General features: G+C 44.1%; 1 protein-coding gene across 1 annotated transcript in view; it reads left to right on the plus strand.

The window, feature by feature from the left end:
- The window catches only part of RAB37 (RAB37, member RAS oncogene family), an 87,489-nt gene that overhangs the window by 37,745 nt on the left and 23,021 nt on the right, over positions 1–26,723 (plus strand). Inside the window, exon 2 of the mRNA XM_066615796.1 lies at positions 14,153–14,263. Within this exon, the coding sequence (XP_066471893.1) occupies positions 14,153–14,263 (111 nt within the window). The remainder of the gene's footprint in view (positions 1–14,152; positions 14,264–26,723) is intronic.

Consider the following 26,723-nt stretch of genomic DNA (forward strand, 5'->3'; position numbering starts at 1 on the left):
AACTATACAAACTGTAGTTTTCAAGCCAGCTTCAGACTGTGGTTTCAGATCCTGGTTTGTTGACCACAAACAAATCACAGCCTGTGGGCTGGGCGTATTCTGATTCAGACATTTACTACCTAATCCAGGGGTCTCCAAACCCTGGCCTGGGGGCCAGATGCGGCCCACAGAGAGCCTCTATTTGGCCAACAGCCAGCCTCTGATCCCCTGAGAGCCTCTGGCCTAGTTGACCAAACAGAACCAGACTTGTGCTTGTGTGTGCTTTATTTCCTTGGCTATACTCATGCTTGTAGAACTCCTGGACATTTGAGCCCATTCATTCATTCATCTAAGTTCCATCTCTAATATATTTATTTAAATTTTATATTTAATTTTTTTTTCAGCCCTTGACACCATGCCAGATATTTGATGTGGCCCTTTGGCCAAAAAGTTTAGAGACCCCTAGCCTAATCCAAACAACCTCCCAGCATCAATTCAGCCATAATGCAGCCTGAGGCAAGGGAACATTTGTTCCCTTACCTTAAAGAGGCCTCCATGACTGCCCCCCCCACACACACACTGGATGATGCAGCTTGTTCCCCATTGGCATGGCTGCACCTGCACTAGAAAGTTAATTAGGATTAGGTCGCTAAACAAACTGTGGTTTCACAGGGACATTGCAAGGATGAATAAGCTCATGCTTATACAGACTACAGTGTACATCAGCTTCTTGGGAAAATTGTGCTCAGTGTTATAATTTCTGATTCCTGACATCTCAACACAGCATTTTGTTCACTTGTTATCAGAAACAACCTCTTTTTTTAGATCAGTGTCACCATGTGTACTGTGAACAGCATCAAGGATACTGCGCTGTTCTTCAATGTGCAGGATTCTAAGGGCTTTGAGAAGACTTTGTGCAGCTTATTTGGTCCATATGGTTTAAATGGCCATTGGTTGGCTGGCACATACTGTACGTAGAGACAAAGAGAGAAGGCGATAGCCCTTGATCTCTGATAGCCCTTGATCTCTGAACGTCTTGCGTAGGTATACCCAGGCTTTTACCAGAAGTTGTCTTGTGTTTTTCAATATCTCTTCTGCTTTTCACAATCTTGAGAAATAGAAACATGGGTTTAATTTTAAAATAAAATATATATTTAAAAGTTGTGCCTATGTTTGATAGAGCTAGAATCCATAATTCATGGAATACTGATAGATAGTTCACTTTTAGTGAAATAGTGTTTCATATTAGGCTATATATGTGCCAACACTTGCTTTTTGCAAGGCAAAAAATAGGAAGTGCCATTACAAACAGACTTCCTAGCCACCTAAGGATGAACTGTACTGTGCAAATCTGTCCTGCAAACCAATCCAGCTTGAACTCTATAGGTCACACATGTGTTTGCATAAGGCTAAGGCATAAGAGCCCACTGTTCAGGTGTAGAAGCTGTAGATTGGTTCAGGATCAGCTTTTCTATGGAGTAACACAAAGCAGTTGTTTGGGGCAGCCAATTTTAGAGGAGAAATTTTCCTGCCTCCAAACTCCATTTCTGTGGAACACTCTTTTTAAATGAGCAGGGAGATGTTCAATTTGACTTTTTTATTTTGAAACCTTCCCACACTCAGCCACCCGCTGATGAAGGTAAGGTGGCAGGGGAAGGGGGGAACGGGAGGGAAAGCATGAAATGTGGTGGAGAGATGGAGAAATAGAGATGGGTAGGCTTTGGGAGGAGGTGGAGCTGGTGGTGATAGCGATTTCTTTTGTGTAGATCCAAGGATACCCATTGCAAGGTGGGAGGCTTACTGAGGGGGAAAGGAATTTAAGTTCCCTGCCCCTTCTGAAGCTTTCCGCTTCACCCACACCCACTTCCCACAGTATACAGCATGCACTTTTATGGCATGGCTGCACCAGCGGGATGGGAAAGCTAGGATTGGTCTGTTATTTTGCTACATAAATTACTTTATAAGCTTCTTTTTTGTTGAAAAGCAGTGCAGGTATGTGCTTTAATGATGGGGATAGTTCTCCTATCCCTGTTGTTATGTGATTAGGTCATGAAGCAAACATTCAGCCTTTGCCTTTGTTGTGTAAACAAACACTCCCTGCCAGACACTAGCTGGCTGCATGGGCTACTGGAGAAAGACTACCTCTTCTTTGCATTAAGAGCCTCTCTGTTGTAGTAAACAGACACTCTGTTGCAGGCTATGGGAGATGTGATTGCCTCATTAAGAGCAGCTTTACTGGTCCAACCTTTTCATACAGGGATTTTTTATACACGGATTTGACTCAACACGAATGGCCACTGCAAATGAGAAGGAATGTGCTGATCCCTGGAGAAGGGGAAAAATGCATCCCTTTAAAATCACAGTTTAAAAAAACTGCTTTCTGAGACAGTCATAAAAGCAATTACAGGTATAACCTAATTACAGATTTTTCACCAGTGGAAAAATGCATGGATTTTTCTATCTCAACGCGATGAGAAGGGCACTGTAAATTAAAGGAAAACAGTAACAATAACCTCATTAATGTGAGAGAGGGCAACCAGCTGACAATCCATCAATCACTCTCTCCAGGCACTTAGAAGGCTTCACTCCAAGGTAAGCAACACTTCCCTTCACCTGAGCACATGAAAGAAAGATAATCCCTTTGCTCTGGGTGAAGGGAGGGGTTGCTGGCTTGGAATGAAGCTAAGTGCCTGGAGCCTGATGGATGGATTGTCTGCCTAATGACTGTGGGCCCAATCCTATCCAACTTTCCAGCACTGGTGCAGCTGCAATGCAGCCCCAAGGTCAGAGAATAAATGTTCTCATACTTTGAGGAGGCCTCTGTGACTGCCTCCCCACCACAGGATGCAGTGCTTGCCCCACTGGTACAGCTGCAGCGGCACTGGAAAATTGGATAGGATTGTGCCCTCAGTCTTAACATCACAAAGGTGAGCAAGGCTGTTTTTAAATCACCAAGCAAAGGAACTTTGTTTTTTAAATTGATTTGCTTTAGTGCGATTTTTGCCATCCACGTGAGGTCTTTTTTGCCATGGATTTTTGCCATCCACGTGAGAACCTGTGCAAATAATGAGACTCAACATGTACTGTGCTTTGCCAACTGTCATCTCTGCGGTCCATTGTTAAGCAAGTTGTTGTTAAGCGGTGCATGCCTGTATATAAATACTCTGATCTTGCAGGATTGTTCTTACGGTTCTTTGATCTTTAAAGCCCTATACAGCTTGGGGCCACAGTATCTGAGAGACCACCAACTTCTGGCTTGTCCCCTCAGGTCATCAGAGAAGGCTGTCTTATAAGTGTCCCTGCCTAGGCAGGTGGGAGAGGCAGCAGCAAGGAATAGGGCCCTTTCAGTAGTGACACCAGCGCTATAGAACTCCCTCCTCTTAACTTAAGAACTGCTCTCTCCTTAGAGGCTTCCCAGCAGGGCCTAAAGACATGGTTATTTAGATCAGCCTTCTGAGCCCAGATCTCTTTAAATTTTGGGTACTTTTTTATGTGGGGTAGATGTTATGGGTCTTCCTCTTTGTTCTGCTACTACTCAGGAGCAGGTGGTCCCACTACTCCTCCCAAGCTCCAGTTGCAGAGGCCAGGGAAGGTATGGGTGGCATAGGGTAGGAGGCTGGGAGTGAGCAGGTAGCCACTAGCCACCAGGGAGAAGGGGGCGGGGTCCTGAGTTGCTTCTTATCTACTCTGTCCAGGAGGAAGAGGTGGGCACTGATACGGTAGGCACCTCCTTTATAAAGCCGGGGCAGGCCAGTGATGACAGGCAGTGGTGGTGAGGAGGAAAAAGGTGCTGGAACTTCATCCTCCTGGACTTGTCTGAAGCACTTTCTTCCACTGCGGCCAGGAAAGCACCTGTATTGCTGCTCCCTTTGGGACCAAGCGCCATCCCTCAGAGTGTCTCCTAGCCCAACTATCCCGGGGCAGCACTGGCCAACCCCTGTGCCCAGAACTAGCCTCTCTCCTTAGGGCTGCTCTTCACCACTGCCACTATACACAGGGTCCTCCCCACTGTCTGCAGCAGTGGTGCTGACAAACATGGCCATGCCATAAGCTCTGTATCACTACCAGTATACTAGTTCTGGCAGTGGTGGTGCCTCATAAGATTGGGCCCTGTGTCAGTTATGCCTTCTTCTCTTCCTGATGTATTTGGCTTTAAGTTTCCTGCAGATTTTGAAAACAGGACTCACCTGGGAGAACAGTAACGTTTACACGGAATCCAGGATCAGACCCTGTTTTTTCTATGGCACACCAGTAAATCCCAGCATCTTGCTGTGTGAGGTTGTCCAGGCGCACAGTGAATTCAGAGAGAGTTTGATTGTCCTTGATAGAAGTTCTGCCCCCCTTCACTTCTGCCTCTGATCCTGTGGTCTTAACAACTGTTTCACATGAACTCCAACTGGCTCCTCTGCACCAATATTTGTTATAGTTCAAAAATCCATTGTATTGACAAACCACAGACAGTGACCTGCCAAGATACCCATTCCATTCTGAAGAGCTTGTCACAGAAGATGCACACCCTGAAAAGCAGAATGACCCCAAATTAAGACAGTGGCTCAGGCCATTAGTGTCCCTCTCTTATCATAGAAAATGAACAGATTACAACATCCCTGACTTTTGATCAAAAGTGTGGCTTTGGCAATAAGGAAACATGGTCGGTAGTGTCTGTTTAGCTGTCTGATAGATCCCAATCGTATCATCCTCCTCCTCCTCCTCCCCACTGTGGAAAGGTAATGTGGAAAGCCACAGGTCTCCTATGCCTTTAACAGGGACATTCTAGACCAGGGGTCTCCAAACCCCAATCCGGGGGCCAGATGTGACCCGCAACCAGCCTCTATCTGGCCCATGGCCAGCCTCTTGTCCCCTGAAAGCCTCTGGCCCACTCGACTGAACATGACCAGAGCTGTGCTCTGATTGCATCTGGAGGATTTTCTGAGGGCCAGAGAGTCTGAGTGAATGAGCCCACTCATTCATTTATTCATTCATTCATTCATCTAAGTTCCATCTCTAATTTATTTATTTAAATTTTATATTTAAATTTTTTCCAGCCCTCAGTACTGCGCCAGATATTTCATACGGCCTTCTGGCCAAAATGTTTGGAGACACCTGTTCTAGGCAGATAAGAATTCAGCAGCAGTTCTTTTGCACCAAGGACCAGCTAATCTAATTAAAGGTCCAATCCTATCCAACTTTACAGCACCAATGATGCTATAATGCAGCCCCAAGGTAAAGGAACACATGTTCCCAGACCTTGAGGAGGCCTCAGTGACTGCTTCTCTGCTGTAGGATGCAGTGCATGCCTCATTAATACAGTTGCACCAGTGCTGGAAAATTGGATAGGATTGGGCCCCTGGTTCAAGGTAGGAAAGGCTGGAATTCTCTCATCATGTAAAAGGAACAGAGGAGCACTTCAAGAGCTGCCCTCCTTTCTCCTCCTCCCCCCCTTTTGCAGGTAAATGAGGATAGCATTGCAGTCTAAGAAAACCCAATCCTTGGCATATCTACCCCCCCCCATGCAGTTTCAACATGAAACAGCCTTAATTTTTTCCCCATCCACCCCATTTTTGGAGGATGCTTAACATCCAATGTGAGAGTGAACTGAAAAGGAATGTTTGCTCATGCTTTGACTTTTTAGTTGGTTCTACTATGTTTGTGTGTGTGTCCCCTAACAGTTCCAGCTGGCTAATTGCAGTTGGGGGGGGGGGGGCTAACAGACTGCTGTCTGAGAAACACCCAAGCCTATGCATGTCTACCCAGAAGTAAGTTCCATTATAGTGACTATGGGGCTTGCTCCCAGTTAAGTGTGGACAGGATTGCAGCCAAAGAGAGCCCAATCCTCTGCAGGTATACTCAGAAGTAAGTCCCATTATAATCAGTGAGGCTTCCTCCCAGTTAAGTGTGCGCAAGATTGAAGCCTCAGAGCCCAATCCTAGGCATGCCTACTCAAATGTAAGTTCCAGTATAGTCTATGGGGCTTCCTCCCAGGAAAGTGTGCACAGGACTTCCAGACTCACAGAACTGTTTGTCAGCTGATATCAGGCCCCAGACTCATGGGCAGGGGTCCCTTGTGCCCATGGGATGACAGCCAGAAGTGGGTTTGTTTGGTATCCTTGGCTGGGCAGTGTTGCAAATTGCTTCCCCAGCCACCAGATTCGATGCCACCAGGAGGCAGAACTTCCCCAGCTGAAAAGGGAACAGGCTCCATGTGCTCAGTCAGCCACAATCTCATCAGATAGGTTGGAGAAACAGCATTATCAGCAGACAAGCTCACAGGTCTCAGTAGCTGGGTTGGTGGCTCCATAGAGTACCTGCAGTTGTGTATACCAAAACTGTGTTATGGTCTGCTGTAATTCATGTCAGTGGGTTTAGGTACCATATGAAGGTTGCAGTTCTGTGCACACTTACTTGAGATATAAGCCCCAGTAACCCTGATGGAACTTACTTCTGAGTAAACTTGCATAGGCTTCAACTGTAAGTCATCTGCTTGAAAGAGACAAATTACGCTCTAATGAGTACTCTTACTGTGTGTAGCAACTCCCTAGTCTCCTACTCAGCTGGCCAATTGTGTAGAAGAAAGGATGTTGTAAGTGTTGGTATGTCCTCAGTCTTGTAGGACAAAGAGCAGTTGCCAAAACTCCTCTTTCACACAACTATTTAAAAAAAAAAAAAAGTACACCTCTCTGAGATGGTTGAGTTCCCATGAAATTTAGGACCATCCATGTAATTGAGAAGGTGGTTTTTGAGAATGGTCTTGCTTTGCCTTGTTGGCTGTTGCCAGTGCAATCTGTTATTTGACAGTGCCAGTTATTTGATTTTTCTCTGTAAACCGCTTTGTGAACTTTTAGTTGAAAAGCGGTATATAAATACTGTTAATAATAATAATTTTGGCCCTGGTCAAGGAGCTGATCTGGGAGAAAGGTGGGAAGTACCAGCACTAAGGCTCCAGCTGATCAACACAGCCTCCCAGTATCACAAGGATTTGAGAGTGGTTCTAGCCACCCCACTGGTTTGTTTGAACTATGCTGCTTGTAATGTGTTGACTGGCACTAATTGCATTCTAAAGCAGAACTTAAGAGTCTTGGGGGACTGATGTAGTTGGAGGGAATATAACAGCCTGCACCAGCATACTCAGCGAGTTTTGCTTTGCTCTTGGCCCAGAGTGTGGCATTAGATATTTCAAAAACAAAAATCACTAGTCAGACAACATTACAAAGATGCAACAGCAAGGAATGTGAAGTTGTCCTTACAAAATCTTGGCAAGCAGAAATCCAGTCCTTCAGCTGCTACTAAACAGCCATATCTACCATTACAATAACTCTTCCATGATATCACTTCCTTTCAACTGACTGCTTTCTCAAGGTAAAAGCTGCAACAGCTTGTGTTACTGGTAAAACACTACATACTAATTTTGTTGTTGTTTTGTTGTTCAAAGGACATACCAAAACGGTTGACAGGACTCCTTTTTAAAATGTTTTTATTTTTAATTTTTAACATGCCTTCTCTAGGACATTCTTCTCTAAAAACTTTTTGAAACAGATGCTTTCTTTGCTAGTTGAATTAACCAAACCACAAATTTCTTACAATCTAGTTCAAGTTTCTTCACATGGGGAAGTGACAAAAAATTAGGAAACAGAAAAAAATGCATTTTCTCTTGCACAAAGCTCTCCATCCTCTAACCCAGTACAGTTAACAATTGCCAATACTGGGAATTTTGTGATGAGGGAAGAGCCTTTCCCATCAATGTGGAGAAGCTGTTGCCTGAATATACAGCCTTAGGTACCTCTTCCTTTCTAACGGATCTTCCACACTTCCCTAACACTGGCAGAATGTTCCAAGTTCTGCAAAAAAACAATTAAGTTATGACTGTTGATGGAACATGTTTAAAATGCATTTGATTGCTGAATCTGTACTAATTCCTTATTGCTTTTTTTCATAAAATGTGGTCATGATGAGTGTAAATATTTTAAAACACAAAGTTAAAAATGATGTTTGTGAGATCTGGTGTAGTGAGGGCAGGACAAGAAGCTGATAAAGGAATCAGAAACTCGACCATTCAATTTTGCCACTGCCATAAACTCACTAGAGCTGCAATCCTATGCACGCTTACAAAGGAGGAAGTCCCACTGAAGTCAATAGAACTTACTTCTGAGTATTTATTTGTGCTGTAAGTGGCCTAAGGCAAACCACTCCCTCTCAGCTTCAGCCCCCATCTGAAATATGGGGATAAGGACTTAGTTTTATTAAAGTTTTGAAACTAATGTTATGCACACTTGCTTAGGCATAAGTCCCATTGAACTCAGTGAGACTTTTTTCTCACTGAGAAAAAAGCATGTGTAAACATGCTCAGTTTGGACTATAATAAGAAACATAAACCCTGGCTGTGGGTTTTAGTTCTCTAAACCACAGGTAAATTCTCTCCTCCTCAAGCACCCCAATCCCCAAGTCTCTCATTCTGGCCACGTTCCAGTTTGATAAAATAAATATTAAAAAAAAAGAACAGAAGCTTCTTACCTTTTAGGAGGACAAGGAGAATTCCTCCTGTTAAGTGTGACTGCAGCATGTTGACCATTGCTACAGCCACCACTTATCCTCTTTCTGTACCTGCTTCAGAGACTCTGGCTTTCTTTTTTGAAACTGACAGCTTTTTCTTTTCACCAGAATATTTGCATGTCATGAAAGCTACTTCTGCTTTCTCAATCCACTTCAAGTCACTGTAGCAGGCTTTCTTCCTCATAGCGTAGAAGAAGAGTGGAAGTGTTATGGTAGCTGTAACCCTGCAGTCTCAGCCCACAATCTAGCACACTTTGTGGAATAATATGGGGGCCGAGGAATTCCTGACATCAGTAAGTAGAGATCATTGCATTGGCCATAAAACAGCGCAAGGAAGATGAGAAGGGAAAGAAGTCACACTGGAGAAAAGCAGTGAAGTGGAGGGGAAAGGTATGAGTGAGAAGGCTTTTCTCACACTGAGCTGTTGCCTCTCATAGCTTTTCCCAGAAAGAAAAAAGATGAATGTGTGTAGTACTAAAATTGTCCATTATCTCTCATTGGCCAAACTAGACAAGACATTAATTGCATCTTCATCTACATAGGGGCATGCTTTGACACTATAGTAACAGCTGTGAAGGACAACACACCAGATTGGGGCGGCCCCTTCTTTGGGTACATTAAAGATAAAAACAGAATCCTAGAGTTGGAAGGGTCCTTCAAGACTGTTTAGTCCAACCTCCTGCTTGAAGGAAAATCCTCTTCAAAAGTGGCCTCTCAAGCCTCAACACTGGGTTGATTTTTTTTCAAAAAAATTTTCATCTCTGACTCCAATTTATTCCTCTAATAATGTTCCTCAGGATCTTTTGGAATGGCCTCCAGTCTCCCCCGATGAAATACATGAGTTAATTCTTTCTTTAAAACCTGGTAAAGCTCCTGGGCCCGATAACATTTTGAATGAGACTTTGACTAATAATCCCAAATGGTGGGCTGAACCACTTGCATCTTTTTTTACTTTGGTTAATTCCACTGGTCGTTTTCCCGATGCCTGGTTATCATCCATCCTTATTCCAGTTTATAAAAAAGGTGATCCTTCATTACCTTCAAATTTTCGCCCAATAAGTTTATTATCTAATATTGGGAAATTGTATTCAAAGTACATTTTAACAAAACTCTCTTCCTGGGCAACCTCTAAAAACCTCCCTGGAAAGGAACAGATTGGTTTTCGGGCAGGAGCTTCTACCCTTGACCATATTTTTACATTGACTCATTTAGCTGAGAAGTATTTAATTTATAATAAAGCTAACCTTTTTGTTGCCTTTGTTGATCTCCAAGGTGCTTTTGATTCCGTGAACCGAGACCTTTTATGGTCCAAACTACTCAAATGGGGAATAGATCTGCGCTTATTATTTTTGTTACGCCAATTACATTCCCAGAATTTTTGTCAGGTTCGAATTCCAAATTCTAATACTCTCTCCGACAGATTCCCTATTCACAATGGTGTTCGCCAGGGTTGTATTCTTGCTCCTTTATTATTTAATTTATTTTTATCCGATTTACCTTCTTTTCTTTCTTCTTCTATTCATTCTACTCCGGTTTTAAATGGGGTCCCTGTCTTTACTCTTTTATATGCAGATGATGCAGTACTATTATCCTTAACTAAATCGGGACTTCGCTGCATCTTGGCTACATTTCAGGAGTACTGCAAACTAAATGACCTAATAATTAATTTGAACAAAACTCAAATTATGGTGTTTTCCCGTTCTTGGTCCCCTATAACATGGACGATAGGTCCAAACATATATAAACAAGTCCAGTCGTATAAATATTTAGGTCTTATTTTTCATTACAAACTTTCTTGGTCTCTTCATAAGAAAGCTATCATTTCGTCTCTTTCCCCTCAACTTAAAGCAATATTAAAAATTTTTTTACAATGAAGGTAATCAATATGTTCCAGCTGCTATCCAGATCTTTCAGTCCAAAATTCTCTCCCATTTGTTTTATGGTGTTCCAATTTGGATTAAAGCAATTAACAAGGATATTGACCAGATTGCAACATCTTTTTTTTGCAGAATTCTAGGGATACCAAATTTAATTCGGGTATCCACAATTATCCTAGAATTAGGTATTCATTTACCATCAACTACAGCCTGGTTACTCACCTTTAAATATTGGCTTAAATTGTTTTTAAATTCTCATTCAGGTTCTTTTTTTATATGATTTGTTAAGCGATTCTTATTCTTCTCCTTGGTTTCGGTTGATAGAAAATAAACTTGTTTCTCTTGATCTCTCTTTAGAATCCTTGGCAGATTTGAGTCTTACAAGAGCATACTCATTGATCAAAGACAAGCTTTTAGTATTTGAATTTAATTATTTAAGTATTAATCTTAACCCTATTTGTTCCCCTCTTTCTTTTGGCTTGGCCCCATCCTTTAATCATGTATCAAATTATTTTTATACATTAATCAACCCATTACATAGGCGAGCCTTTATGTTAACTCGTTTTAACATCTTCCCCTCGGCAGTTCATTCTGGCCGTTTTTTTAACATTCCACGGGAGAAAAGGCTCTGTCTCTTTTGTCATGAGTCACCTGATTTTTTGTTTCATATACTCTTTTTTTGTCCAGTTCATCTTGACATTCGTAATCATTATTTAAATTCTTGGATTTCTCCTGACCTAACCCCTTCTGATATTACCCTCTCTAGGTTCATGAGTGATGTTTGTGACTCTTTAACCGCAGCTGTTGCTGGTTATTTATCTGAGATTCTTAAAATAACGTTGTCAGAATTTAAATAATTCTGGTATCTTGTTTTTAAGTTGTTGGGTCGGTATGCAAGTTGTTGCGACAATTGTAAAGTATGTCTTAATTGTGTTGTGTTGATATGCCAATAAAGGTTTCAGACAGACAAAGCCTCAACACTGGAAAACCCGGCACTTCCCTCAGTAATTGCTGAATTGCTCTTACCATTAAGAATTTCTTCCTGATATCCAGTTAAGTTCCCCCTTCCCACAGCTTAAGCCCATTAGATCTAGTTCCAGTGGCATCGCTGGGGGTGTGTGCAGACCGCACCGGGTGACGCACTCAGGAGGGTGACACCGCTAATAGCCAAAATTGTGACATCTTGGTACTTTTTGAATAATTACCATTCAGAATGGTACTTATGGATGGAATAAGTGGATGGATGGAATAAGTACCCATCCATCATGTTACATATCATTTGATGCAGAATTTCATGCAGAGTGTAATAGAACACAACATGGTCAAATATCTGTATGCTGTCAAAAGTTATGGACAAACTACTAGACAAGGAAAACACGATTGCCTTATGTAAGAAAAAGTGAATTTTCTTAACTCAAAACTGATCAATGAGACTGATTGCTCTGAGGGCCAATGAGGTGTTATGATGACACAGCAGGGGACTAATAAGGTGTTAGTATGAATACGCTCTCATTTTCATGTAACAGAGCTAATAGTAGAACTCTTATTCAGTTGTGTGAGTGCCATCAAGTTGGCCACTGGTTTTTTTTGTTGGTTACTGATTTATTGGGTAACCTGTGCGGCTATATATTAAAATAAATAAATAAAGTTAATGGGGGGTTACACCAACCCTAGTGATGCCACTGCATTTAGGTTGTGTGTATCATAATGGAATTTATTCTGTATGGTCTGGTACGGGAGGAGTTCCATCAAGGGGGTGACGCAATGAGCTCTCACACTGGGTTATACCTGTCACACCAGGTGACACAAACCCTAGTGACACCTCTGCCTAGTTCTACTCTCTAGGGCAGCAGAGAGCAAATCTTTGCACTCTTCCATGTGTCAGCCCTTCAGGTATTTGAAGAGTGTGATCACACACACCCCTCAGTCTTCTCTTCTCCAGACTACACATACTGAGTTCCCTCAAACTTTCCTTATAGGGCATGTTTTCCAGACACCTGGTCATCTTTGTTGCCCTTCAATGGCTGGAAGAATATTGTAGCTGAAGCACCAAGTACTCACTGCTCAGACAGACTGCTCCAGCTCAGAAGCTGTTTTCTAATTTCCTTGCTGTCTAATTTGTTCGCTCACTATTTGATTGACAAAGTATTTTTATCTCACCTTTCTATCTCATCAGTGGGACACCCAAGGTAGCTGACAACAAACAACATTAGAAACAGTTTGACTTCAAAAATACACATACAGAAGCACCAGGTAGAACAGTTTACAATAACCAAGAGAGGGAAAGGAATAGCGGTGTATTGCAGGCTCAAGGGAGGGTTCTTGTCCCGCCACAGATTACTCATGCTGTACTTTTGAAATTACATTTCCCAATCTGTATTTTCAAAGAATACAAAGCAGCTGCCTTATCTTGACTCCATCTTGTCCAGTATAGTCTACTTTAATGGGCCCTGGCTCTCCAAGAACCTAGGCAATGGGCTTTCCCCCTCCCCAGCCCTGCTTCTCGGTCTCCTAGGCAACTGGAGGTGCCAGGCTCAGCTGGTCCACCCATGAGGTCACCTCAACCAGCAGTTGGTGGGGCCATCCACCTCTGTCTGTCCACTTGTCTCCCACTCCCTGGATTGGAAAAGGGATGGAGCAGAAGAGGAAGTATGGAGGAGAAGAGGAGACTGGTGGGTTAGACTATACAAAGCTCTAGCCCAGTACTCTCCACATTTCCACTTCCTTTTCCTATCCAGTGAGTGGGGCATCACCAGATCAGGGGTGCCGTCTGGCATGCCACTTCAGGTGCCAGGAGATCAGAGACTGCTGTATCACAGAGCCATGCCTCACTCCTGAACGTATGTAAGTTCAACTCAAGTAAGATGAAAAGGAGCCCTGTTCCCATGACACATCCATATTCACTAAACGTGTAGAGGGGCGAGTGGGACTGTGCCTCCTAGTCCCGCTCCTCAATGTGCATGTGCTCAGCTGGAGGTCTGACTCTGTAAAGAGTCTATGCTTATACAGCCATTTGCTCGTAGGCTCAGTATGCATGATTGGAGCATGACAGCAAGGCACCTAAAGGCATGGGGAGAGCCTACAGTGTGTCTGAATACATGAAAGTTAGGAGCAGGGCTAGCAAGCACAACTCTGCTCCCCTATTCATACATTCAGTGGATTATGAAAAGGACAGGAGCTGTCTGATTTGAGTATGAGATCAGCACCTGGCAAAAACAATGCGACCTTCCTCAGCCATTCATGTGCTTTGAACTCATAGCTAAACCACCTTGGGTCCCCTCTGGGGGAAAAAGGTGGGACAGAAATACGTTGGTGGTGGTGGTGGTGGTGGTAACTTTCCTCCAACATTAAAAGATGCATATGAATTTTCAGCTACACTCTGGCAGTTCCTGTACCTGAATAGCAGCAACAATCATTTGGATACCAAGGAAATCTTTTAAACAGGAACTGCAGCCATCAAACCGAGAGTCCAGAGAAGCTGACATGAGACATTTTCCAGAGACGTTTTAAATAAGGTCTGGATAAACTTATCTCAGAGATGCTAAGGTCTTGCAAATCTTGCTATGTTGTAGTAGGAGATTGGATGAAATGACCCACCGGAGACCTCTTCCAGTCATAATGTATTGCCATGTTATACTGCAGGTGGAAGTCAGCAATCAACAATCGAAGAGGAACAAAGCACCATCTCTTTACTGTTTCCTTGTGATCACCAAGAGATTCTAATCTGTTTTTCTGTTTCATTTCTGCAGACCATCCTGGTTGGAGACAGTGGAGTGGGGAAGACATCGCTACTGGTTCAGTTTGACCAGGGCAAGTTCATACCAGGCTCTTTTTCTGCTACCGTGGGCATCGGATTTACTGTAAGGGCCACTCAGCTATTCTAGGCATGTCTGGGAATTGCTACCTCAAAGAAAGAGTCTCAGAACCAAAAGTAGTGGTGCTCAGTCAGAAGTATTGCTGGCTGGCTTCTTGTGCAGTGACCTCCACAGAGGGTGGTAGTAAATTCATCCAATCCTAGGAAGACTGGTTTGCAACATTTCTACTGTATTGAGGGTTTCTTGGAATCTCTATGACTAGGGCTCTCAGGCACTCTTGCAAGCTACAGAACTCAGGTTACTGTTAAAATAACCCTGTTTGGTAAAGATATGGCTTTCTTGAATAGACATACCTGGTTCTGTACACATCATCCTCACCCCCAATCCTTCCCACAGCTCTGTGCTATTCCTGCTATTTCCTTTCCCTTCCTCCATTCCTTTCCCCTCACCCCTTTCGTCATGAACGAAGGTCAATCCTCACAATCATTCAAGAGCAGATCCATTCGAGAGCAGAAGTGACAAGCTGCTAGTCTGTACATCATATGCCACCATATGATCAGCTGACAGCCCAATCCTATCCAATTTTCCAGTGCCGGTGCTGCTGTGCAGTATGCACTGCTATGGAGTATGCACATACTATGGAGTATGCACTGCTTCCTGTTTTGGGGGTGCAGTCACAGAGGCCTCCTTAAAGTTTGGGAACATTTGTTCCCTTACCCCGGGGCTGCATTGCGGTTGCACCGATGCTGGAAAGTTGGATAAGATTGGGCTGCCTGTCTCCACACTGGTGGTTGACCCATAGGGAGAACAGTAGCAAGATTAGGACATCTCTTTTCTGATGCCCATTTTCAGCCACTGCTTTGAGACAGAATGGGAGAGGAATAGGGTACAGGAATGGCCATCTATACTTTTACTCCACCTGAAGCAGCCCACCACAGGCAGCAGATTTGGGGTACTGTTCTAGTGCAGCAACTTGTTGGTTATTTGGTTTGTTATTACATTATTACACTGAAGGGAGAGGTCCCATATCAGCTGTCTGACTCAGGCCCAAATCCTTTCCCTTGTGCTGCATCCTACAGTTGGGTGGCAGTCATGGAAGCCTCCTCAAGGTCAGGCAATGTTTGTTCCCTTACCTCAGAGCTGCTTTGTCCTTACCTCAGTGCTGGAAAGTTGGTTAGGATTGCACCCACAGGCATCAGGATGTCCTGGGCCATCTCTGGCTGCAAGGAAGCCATTATAGTATCACTGCCTGGCTAATCCTGGTACAGGTTGGGATTATTAAGCAGGATATTTTTTATATATTGCTTTTCAACAAAAACGTAGCTCACAAATTAGTTTACATAGCAATATAAACGAATACCTGGTTTCTCCAAAAGGCTCACAGTCTCAAAAGAAGAGCAGGAAAGACACAGGTGACAGCCACTGGAAAAGACACCATGCTGGGGTGGAGAAAGAAAGACACTTGCTCTCCCCTTGCTAAATAGAAGTGGAACAACACTTGAAAAAGGACCTCTCTGACCAGTCAGCCTGGGCAAATACTGAGGTGTCTTCACATGTGCATCTGAGGCAGAACTACACATGACATACAAACATGAAATAAAACTAGGACTGAGCTAAAAATCTTCAAGTGAGCTTTTTTTTTTTAAGTTTGAGAGTGTGTGCATTGGGGGGGGGGATCATGACAGTTCCCCTGCCTTCTTTCCTGTGTTGTGCACCTGTTTCTGCTCCTGGTTCCAGCAGCAATTCCACTCCCCACTGCTGTAGAAAAGTCATTTGTCCCTCTATTTTTTTACACGGAAGATGCCAGAATGAAAACAGAAGCACTGCCCTCAGTCTGATTTGGCTCTGAAGTCATTTGTGGCCAAATCTAATTGGTTATGATGTGTCGTCATGGAGCAAATCAAAGTGAGGATAGTGTTTCCTGCCATCACTCTGGTGCCTTTCAGGCAGAGAATATGACTATCGTGGAAGGGCATCTCTTGTTGCTCCCTCTACTATGAAAAAGTTGATGAAATGGGCCCCTTGTTTTCAACAGGAAAACAAAACTGTGATGGCTGTTTCTGTTTGGGGGGGAAAAGGTTATTTGCTGTGCAGAACTGGGGGGAATAGATGACTTAACCCTTTCCCCTCCAACTGCTTTTCCACTGCAACTCCCTCTCAGGCCCTTCCATACGGTTCCAGAAATCATCATCAAGAACAGTCCCACTGGACCAGGCCATAGGCCCATCTAGTCCAGCTTCCTGTACCTCACAGCGGCCCACCAAATGCCCCAGGGAGCACACCAGATAACAAGAGACCTGCATCCTGGTGCCCTCCCTTACATCTGGCATCATCATCCTCATCAGTATTTATATACCGCTTTTCAACAAAAAGTTCACAAAGCGGTTTACACAGAAAAATCAAATACCTAATGGCTCAAATAACTAATGGATTCATGTTTATCTCCACAAACCTGTGTCTGGAATCCCACATAGAGGGGGAAACAGATGGGAGAAAGTTGCAGGAGAAAAGTTGCAGGTGGGGAAGGGCTTTTTTGCTTCAAATTGCTCCTCGGTTACTTTTATGTGATCTATCCCAAAGTTCCTTTTCCTTTTGAGAAGCAACCATCATGACTCTTGCTGTCTGTCTTCCCATGAATTCCCCTTATTTTTGCTAGGCAAAGTTCTCTAGATAACATAATTCTGCCTGTGTCATGGCATGGTTGCAGATGATGATGACACACCAGCGAAGAGCACTCCCATTATTGCTGTTGGGTGGTTGGATACCTTTCAACACCACCATTCTGTGATACAAACAGGAATGCCCAAGGATAGATCTCACAAAACTACATTACCTGGATATTGTTAAAGAGGCCCTGAGGGAGAAAGCAGTGGGGTGGACAAAACCACGAAGGAATTTCAAGACCTGGTGTGGAAAACCTTTACACAAGCAGTGGTTGCGTCACCCAAAGTTGTTCAGCCTATTTTCTAGTACTCGGCCTTCTGAGCACAATGGCTCCACCCCTCCATTGGCTCTCTGTCAGACGCCCAACATTATCATGTGGCTGCTTTTTCACTAGTGACCATTTACTACAGTTCCTGTTGACTTTGTGTTTGCTTAGGCAGCTTTGCTGTTAAGCAGTACACTAAAAGACAAGGTTAAGAAATTCATATTAGAACTATGAAGTGTATTAGACCTGGTGTTTCGCATAAATCTACAAGAGTCAATAATGCAGATATGGAACCAGCTCTTTTGAAGTTTTTAAAAATCAGTCTCCCTTGCAGATTGGTTTTGCTGCCTCTTCATTTCAAGTGAATTGAATGACCCAAATGCCACAGGCAAGCAAGTAGCAGTCACCCCAGATTCCTTGATCATGGGCAGAAAGCAACTCCATAGGCACAGTAAGGCAGAAAGGCCTTCAGCCTTGCTTTGTGCATTGCAATTTTTAGGACACACACACAACCTCTTTGCATGTAAACCTCCTTCACCATTTGCTGCCATGTACATGTGAAGTGACTCTCACATGTTAAAAGTAAAACCCCCAGTGGGTTCTAGGTCAGAACTGAGTTGGTGTATCACCACTTGGGTTTGTTAAAGAAGGAACTGAGCAAGTTAGTGAAGCACATTCTCATCTTGCCTCTCTGCCTCTGATCAGCTAGGGTCAGACCTGTGGCTGCCCTCTGTCCTAAAAGTCTCCTAGGTTAATCCTTTGGCTTGAGTAACCAGACAAGTCCCGCTCAATGGCTGCTCGCACCATATTCCTGCCTGTTGTGATCCTAGCCTGTCTGCTTTGCCTGCACTGCCTCAGCTTCTTCGTGCTTTATGCTTACTGCCTTTTCTCCTCTCCTGCCTGGATGGATTCCACTCAGCCTTGGACTCCATCTGTTCTGAGTAAGCAACGCCCCAGCACTGAAGTACCCTGCACAGCACTCACCCAGCCAGGTTGGTAACCTTCCTCTTCCTCAGTCTGACACCTCTGTGTGTGATGCCCCATATCCCAAGATGCCTGTTGACTATCTCACCCCATCACTGTATAAATCTTCCCTAGAAAGTCTTTTTAGTCTGGGACATGTTGATTCAGGTAACATTGTAGACTCTAGTCACCAAAATCCCCAGTGCCTAGAGTCATTTCTGAAACTGCATACATTGTGCAACTGTGGTAGCTTGTATGTGATCCCTTGAACCACAGTCACCCATTTCCCAGCCAGTTTTGCCTGTGACAGGTTACATTTTTTCTTGTTAGAGATACAGGAATCTCCCCAGCAGTCATCTGGTGGCTATACACTGTTGTCTCAGAATCATATAAAAATGTTTGTTTTACTGTTTGGTGGAAATTATCTGCAAAAATACCTTTTGCAAATCTGGCTAAGCGAATCAAGAGAAGAAAACAGTAGAACTTATATAACAACCAGACGGTCAGATTATTTACATGCAGCTGATTTTGCTAAAATATCACCTGTGAAACTTTGCTAAGGTAACATTTGTAAAAAAGAAAAAGTTATGCTGGGATGCAAAAGTTATTCTTGCTTGTTCGGTTATTCATTTCTAAACGATCAGGAGTCTGCCATGAGTCTTTCCTCCAAGGGTGCTTCTATTGTGAGTCACAAAAAACCTTTCCGTTTGAAAGAGTAAGATGGCCCCCTAGTGGCTCTCATCAGGCTATGTTATGGGAAAGGTGTTCTCTTTCTAGGACTGCCAGAATTAGTGATTCATGTTATGTTTTTTGGGGGGAGGTATGAAGAAAAGACTGGCTTAGGGCAGATTTCTTACGCTTACCAGGGACAGGTGCGGGTAGGAGAAAAGAAAGTCTTTAGTGCTTCCTTTCTACAGCACTAGACAAAATGTGCTATTTTGTTTTCCTGAAAGGATGCTTGCATTGGTGTACAGGGAAGAATAAAATCAGTATATCTGTTGCGGTACAAACACATTTTGGGAAACTGTGGCACACTGACAACATGAGTTGAAAGTTCATAGTAATGGGGTGGAGATTTAGTTTTTAGCAGAGTCTGAGCAACCCATGCCAGAAGGACAAATTCAGCAGAACCAAAACTGAGTTGGGCTTCTTGTACGTAGCAGGCAGTTGCTTACTATTGGGGGAAAGCTACCATACATGGAGAAGTGCATGATTCAGACCAAGAGACTTTTTCAGAATGAAACAGAAAGATCTCCCCATTTTAACCATGTGGCAATTAACAGGCATTTGGAAACACAGCTACAACATACTGTATCAGCCTCCTGGCCAGCTCATTGTGTTGTTGCAATCCTACCTGCCTGCTGTGGCCCAAAGTCTGTATGCACTGCAGAGATGGGGGGAGGGTTTCTACTTGGAGGAATGTGGGAGACACCTGCATATCTAGGTAGCTGTGACTTTTCAGTCTGGTATTAACTGTGAGGATACATCAGGGAATCTTACCAAGAGTTGGTAGTCCTCCCTGTCAGTCTCGCCCTGACAACCCTGTTGTCAAATGGGCAAAATGGGAAAAATGGCAAACCACATTTTTCTTTCTATGCACACTTGTCAAAGGAGCAAGGAGAGTTTCAGGACATGCAATTTGGACTTCAGGAGCCTTGAATTAGCAGAACAGGCACAGTTAACACCACTACCTGTACAGATGTTTCTTTGCCATTCTTTGAACTCTTTCCAAGTTCTACAATATTCTTTTTGATAAAAACACCAGGTGAGCTGTGCTGGGTAAGGCCAAATGTCCACAATGAGCAAGTGGATATTCCAGGAAACCTGCAAAAAGAGCAGGAAGGCAGTTGTTGCGCCCTGCTTGTTGTTCCTCAGCCACCTGTATTCAGTAGCACAATGCCATTCTATATATATGTGCTATTGGACTGTGGGGTAAAACACAGCATCTGATTGACTGCAGATGTTGGGAGCTTTGCTTACAAAACAGCTAGGAAGAGTTCCGGTTTGCAGGTTCAAGACATAGGATGGACTTTTTCTCTGCCCCATGAAATCCTGCTCTCTGTGAAGACACACAACAAAACATTTAAATCACTTTGGTAATTCTCAGCTCACCAAATCCCCCAGCAGATCTAAACTGCTACATTCAGTTTACTTGACAAGAATAATATCCATTTCCCAAATATTTTCTGTAGCAGCATTAGAAAGACTGGAAATACAGGTTCCCCTGGTGAAGTATAGTGGAGAATCAAGACTAAATATCAGGACTTTATGACCTGGGAAAATGTACTCAGAAAAGTCAAAATGCCTGAATGAAGCTTATCTGTACGTGCCATCTGCTTGCCTGTGGTTGCACACATAATTACTTACTGGATCACGAGCAGGGCATTGCCACACACCTCGGAAACAACTGCACTGATCTTGGCTTATGTTAATTTGTTCCAGTGGCTTTATTTGAGATGCTTGGAAAATAAAATGTGGAGGGGGATGCTGAGCTAGAGCATTGGAGAGTGAGAGGAGCAGAGGCCTGCACATTATTGGATAAAGAGGACAGTATTTGGCATGCCTCCTCAGGTGCAGGAGGTGTTGAGGCTGCCCTGGTGCAGTTAAAACCTTTTTTTTCACCAGTGGGGATGCCTAACACTTCAGTTCTATGTGCCTTTAACCCTTACTTAAGGGTCTGGCCGTGGACATATTTCCGAGTAAACCTGCACAGGGTCCGGTCATAAAGATGGAAGCCCCAAACAAACAAGTCTCTTGCCTGAACAGGAGGCTCCAAAGGGAAGCTCTTGGACTGCTCTCCTCCACTGGGACACTTGAGGGGCTAGGAGGGAAGGAAGGCAGCAGCAGCAATGACTCACCCTGTAAATTGACATAAATGAATACATTAGAGAGAACTTACATGAATGAATGAATTTTTCTGAGCTTATTTATAATACACACTAAAGCTATAACACAGGCATGTAGAACCACATGAGAACTATGAACTGTTTGCCACACACACACCTGTGACACAGTGAAAGCATACAGACCAAGCCAGACCAAGCCAGAAACACACGGAGACATAAGTTGTTCTGAGGTAATAGCAGAGGGGTTAAAATAATGCCCAGAGAAAAGCAGAAAACACATGGAGACTATAAAAGGCCTTGCTCTAACTTGGCCTGCAGCTCACGTCTGGCGGTTGTGATCAGCAGTCGTAGGCCAGCATGGGCTCCAACAGTGTCCAACAGACCAGAAGCTCATTGGAGATTGTGGACTCCCTGTGGGCCAGATTAGGGGACCCCGAGGCTGCAAATGGCCCCTGGGCTGGGGTTTGCCCGTGCCTAGTGTAAAGGTTTGATTCCAAAGGGTGTGCTGGCTACAGAGGTGTGACTGAGATGCATATGGTAACGCATTTCTTAAAACAAATGATATTGCAATGGCATGGCCTACCTCACAGGATTGTTGTGAGGACAGAAGAAGGGAAGGAATTCTGTACATCACCCTGAGCTCCTAGGAGGAAGAGTGGTATTAAAAATGGGAAAATAAATAAATATTCCCCCTCAGGCTAAATTACGTCAAGGTCTGTGAGTGAAGGAGTAGCCTCAGGGCTGTGTCAGAAATGACAGATGTCCCAAAGCCACAGAGGGGTCATATACAGATGACATTACTTGGAAGCCCCACAGCATGGCCAGGAAGGTCCATTTGGAAACAGGCATACTCAGGGTTACAGGGGGGAGGGGGCAAGTCCCAACCTGCTATGAGAAATGGTGCATTGGGAGGGTCATAAAGCCCTTCATTGAAAGGGATGGTGGAAATCAGGGCTTTTAGTAGCCAAAAAAAGTGTTTAGTGTGCTACTAGGAACCCACAAATTCCTCCTTCAATGTAGGCTTTGGCTGGTAGAACTGACTGCAATGGAAACTAACTCTTCTGAAAATGACCCATTGTTGAGCCACACACAAGCTCTCCCGGGAGCAATAAATCTGTTTGGGTGGGACCTGTTTAAAAGAACACCAGTATTTAGACACGTCAGTACTTGGCATGATTCCATGGAGCTGAATTATGTTTGTGGTGGTGCTGTGATTACCTTCGTTTTATTCATTTTATTTCAGTGCAGATTTAATGTCCTTTTCTTATCCAAAAGAAATGCAAAATAGTAAACAATCAAGAGCTGAATGCAGGCTACTGTTGCCTCTTCTAAGTTTCACTGTTTTCTCAGCCATTCTTTAACTTCTAGTTTATATTATTTTATGTTGCTCCCCTCTTTTTGAACCCAGGGAGTTGATGTCAGGGATGGAGCAATTTCCACATAAGGAAACTTCCACTCACTTCAGATAGGAGAGGGAGAGGGGAAGAGCTGGTTCTGCTGAAAGATCCACAAAGATTTTCCAACAACTGGAGACAGAGCCCTTTTTGGGGGGGGGGGGGGGAGATGCCTTGTATTCCATAATTTGCATGGGCATGATTTTGTACAAAAAGAACCTCACTTTGATAGATCAGTGTTTCTCAAACTGTGAGTCGGGACCCACTAGGTGGGTCCCGAGCAAATTTGAGGTGGGTCCCCATTCATATTAATGTTTTATTTTTAATAAATTAGACTTGATGCTACCATGGGATGTGACTGCATTTGGGGAAATGTTACATACCTGTACTTTTAACAAACTACTATGTATATTCTTTTAACAGATAGTAAATAGGACTTACTCCTGGGTAGGTGCGGGTAGGATTGCAGCCTAGGATTGTTAAAAATTGTCCTGCTTGATGATGTCACTTCTGGTCATGACATCACTTCTGGTGGGTCCTGACAGATTCTCATTCTAAAGTAGTAGTAGTAGTAGTAGTAGTAACTTTATTGTCATTGTGCTACAGCACAACAAAATTTATGCACCTTTGAGATACAAGCATAAATATATACAATTCCAACAATCACACTCTACACACTCACCCACACATTCTATACAACATGCATCATAATATAAAAACAGTATAACATACCATAATGCCCAGGAGCATGGTAACAACTATATCGCCTTATTCAACGTAATTATGGCTGTGGGATAAAAACTGTTCAGGAATCGTGTGGTGCTGCTCTAATAGTTCTGATCGTCTACCCAGGCAACAGTTCAAAGAACTTATGAGCCAGATGGAAGGGGTGTCTCAGAATACTATGTGACTTCTGCAGACAGCGAGATGTATAGATGTCCTCCAAAGCTGGTAGATGAAGGTTGATGATGTGCTGCGCAATCTTAATAATTCTCTGCAGAGCCTTTTTGTCCCCTGCAGACCCATTCTAAAAAATGGGTCCCAGTGCTAAATGTATGAGAACCACTGGATTAGATTGTTTTAAGCAGTGCTTTCTTTGTTTAAGAAAAAAAAAAAGGTGCAGGAACTCACAACTTGTTAATCTTTTATTTATTTATTTATAAACCATTTTTTATTGGAGGAATAAAATATTTTTTATGTGCTTCCCCCCTAAAGATGAACTTACTTCTGAGTAGACATGCATAGGATTGGGCTGTCAATCTCCACATTCCCTTCCCCCTAGCTACTTTTTCTACACATGGGGAAAAATACTGTACAGGTGCACTTGTAGCGTGTAGTATGTAGTGTGGCACTACTTCGAGGAGAGGAAGCAGTGAATGGATTCCGAAAAATGGCTTACATGAGTTCCATGTAGTAAAAGTACTCTAAGCAACTGTGGGAGTAAGAACAAAAAAGGAATTCTTACACGAGAGGGATCCTTAGGTGCACATAGAAACAGCTATGTTTGCAAACAAGTGATTAAATATGGTTTAATTCAGGTATCAGAATACTCTGTGTCTTTGGGAAGGCGCTTGGCATGCAATTGTATGTTCTCTGCTGCCCTGAGCAGCTGCTGTGCATTGCTGGAGAGGAGCTGCAAAAGCTGGCTGGTGGAGGGCATGCTTGTGGGGGAAGGATGAGGAGGATCTCTGGCAAGGCTGGACAACATGTTGTACATACGTAGAATCCCTTTTTGCCTGCCCTTAGCATGTGAAAACAGGTGCAGATATATATCGCTGCCAGGATTAAGAGCCTAATCCTAGGTATGTCTACTCTGAAGTAAGTCTCGTTCTAGTCAATGGAGCTTACTCCCAGGAAATTGCCTAGGATTGCAGCCTAAGAGCCCAATCCTAGGCATGTCTACTCAGAAGTCCACTTTACTGAATGGGGCTTACTGTGGATAGGATGGCAGCCTTAGAGTCCAATCCTGTGCCTGTCTACTCAGAAGTAAGTTCCATTATAGTGAATGGGGCTTACTGTGGATAGGATGGCAGCCTCAAGGCCCAATCCTGTGCCTGTCTACTCAGAAGTCAGTCCCCTTAGAGTCAATGGAGCTTCCTCCCAGGAAAGTGTGAAGAGGAATGCAGCCTCAGAGCCAAAGCCTATGGCTGTCTACTCAGAAGTCAGTCCCACTAGAGGCAGTGGGGCTTCCTCCCAGGAAGGTGTGGAGAGGACTGCAGCCACAGAGCCCTTCCTCTGCCTGTCTACTCAGAAGTCAGTCCCACTAGAGGCAGTGGGGCTTCCTCCCAGGAAAGTGTGGAGAGGACTGCAGCCACAGAGCCCTTCCTCTGCCTGTCTACTCAGAAGTCAGTCCCACTAGAGGCAGTGGGGCTTCCTCCCAGGAAGGTGTGGAGAGGACTGCAGCCTCAGAGCCCCTCCTCTGCCTGTCTACTCAGGCTGCAAGGCTATGACACTTTCCCAGGAGTAAGCCCTATTGAACACAATGGAACTTACTTCTGAGTAGACATGCATAGGCTTGGACTCTCAGGCTGCAAGGCTATGCACCCTTTCCCAGGAGCAAGCCCCATTGAGCACAATGAGACTTACTTCTGAGTAGACATGCCTAGGCTCCTGCTGCAGATTGGCACGGGGGCTGCACCAGCCAGCTTCCTTCCCCTCCTCCTCCACCAAGCCAGTACCTGGGCATTCCGTGGGTGCTGCAGCCCGTCTTCCTGGCTGGCTGGCTGGCTGGCTGTCCGTCCTCCTCCTCCTCGGTGTCGGCGCGTGTCCCCCGCGCCCTCTGCGGGGAAGCAGAGCACGGGGGGAAGGGAGGCGGGCTGGGCTCAGGCGAGAGCTTGGAGATGGGGGCAGGAGGGGGTCATTGTGCGGTCAGGCAGGGGCCAGGCACCCCCCCCACCCAGCACCCCCCAGAACCCACCCAGCGAATGCCTCTGTTTTGCTCCCCCCCTCCTGGAATGCCTCTGAAGGGGAGGGGCCCCTGCAAAAAGGTGCCGGAACTCCATCTCCCCCCCCCCCACATTCCATTAGAAAAAAAGCCCTGGTTTTAAGTAAGATGATACTTTACCACTGTGTAAATGTGCAAGGAATTCCTGGCAGTTCCCTATGTAAACACACAGAGACATGCCTACATTTTGTTCTATTGATGGATTTTCTCAGATTAGAGGAGCCTTGAATGAAATCTGAGAATGTTTATGGAATTAAATTTGCTCTTTCTCAGATTTTGTTTGGATTTCCTGCTGGATGTAACCAAAGCATTTCTCTGACTGTAAAGGCCAGAGGTTAAAATGAAGGAAGAAATGTGTTTCTGAATGAGGTTTGACTTTGGAAGGACAAGATAATTTGCTCAGGGGTTCTTGGTTTCACAGAAATCAATGGATCTGTCCTACTGGAGAAAATTGTCCCAGATCTCAGGACCAGAAAAGTGATTCTCAAGACTTCTCATAAAGTTCACCTCTCCCACAGGTGTGGAATGCATCCAAAGAGAAGGTGTGCATGGTGAGAGAGAACCCCACTGCTGAAGATACAAGTCTGTGTGCAGTTTTGAAAGTAGCTTGTCTGGAGATTGCTACAGCGAAATCTAGCTGAAAATTCCCAGCTGCACATGGTTCTTTCTTGCATGTGTGGATCTGTTGCTTTAATCCAGCCTATATGGCACAGTAGAAAACCAGATCTTACTGACGCACTACATGCTCCCTCTGCATTTTGCCATAAGCACATTTATGGGGGCTTCATTATATGCCAATGTTGCCTAATATTATTTCCAAGACCTGGAGTTTAATGTAGCAGAATGTTGAAATGCATGCACTTCCTTGCTTCTGAGGTACATTATGGAACATAGTGTTGTTTTGTATTATTGGACTAAAACCCTCTAGTTTGGGGATTGTCTCAGGACACATGTCCTTGACACCCTTTTCTAATAAATTAATCTAGATTTATTATCCATTGGTGCATTAGTCTGGAGCCCATACTCAAGAACAGGGGTGCTCAATAGGTGGATCACGATCTACCAGTAGATCGCGAGGCAAAATGAGTAGATCCCGGAGCCCTGTCTCTCCAAACTGTTAATATGTCAGTTTCGTCTAGTGACTAGATGAAACTGACATATTTAGCTGACACTAAACTGACATTGAAACTGACACTTTAGCTGCTCTTCAGGCATGCAGCAACAAAACTGACTAGACTCCAGCAGGGGCTCCATACATTAAAGGGGGTGTCTGTCAGACGCTTCCTTCCCCCCTGGTAGATCTCCGGGCCTTGCTGGGTTTCAAAGTAGCTCTTGAGCCAAAAAAAGTGTGAGCACCCCTGCTCAAGAAGATCATAAGGTCATAATCACATTTTGGGGTGTTAAAAGGGACTGTGTGGGTGCGGTGCAT

Source organism: Tiliqua scincoides, chromosome 2 (genome assembly GCF_035046505.1).
Source record: "Tiliqua scincoides isolate rTilSci1 chromosome 2, rTilSci1.hap2, whole genome shotgun sequence".
Classification (NCBI taxonomy): domain Eukaryota; kingdom Metazoa; phylum Chordata; class Lepidosauria; order Squamata; family Scincidae; genus Tiliqua; species Tiliqua scincoides.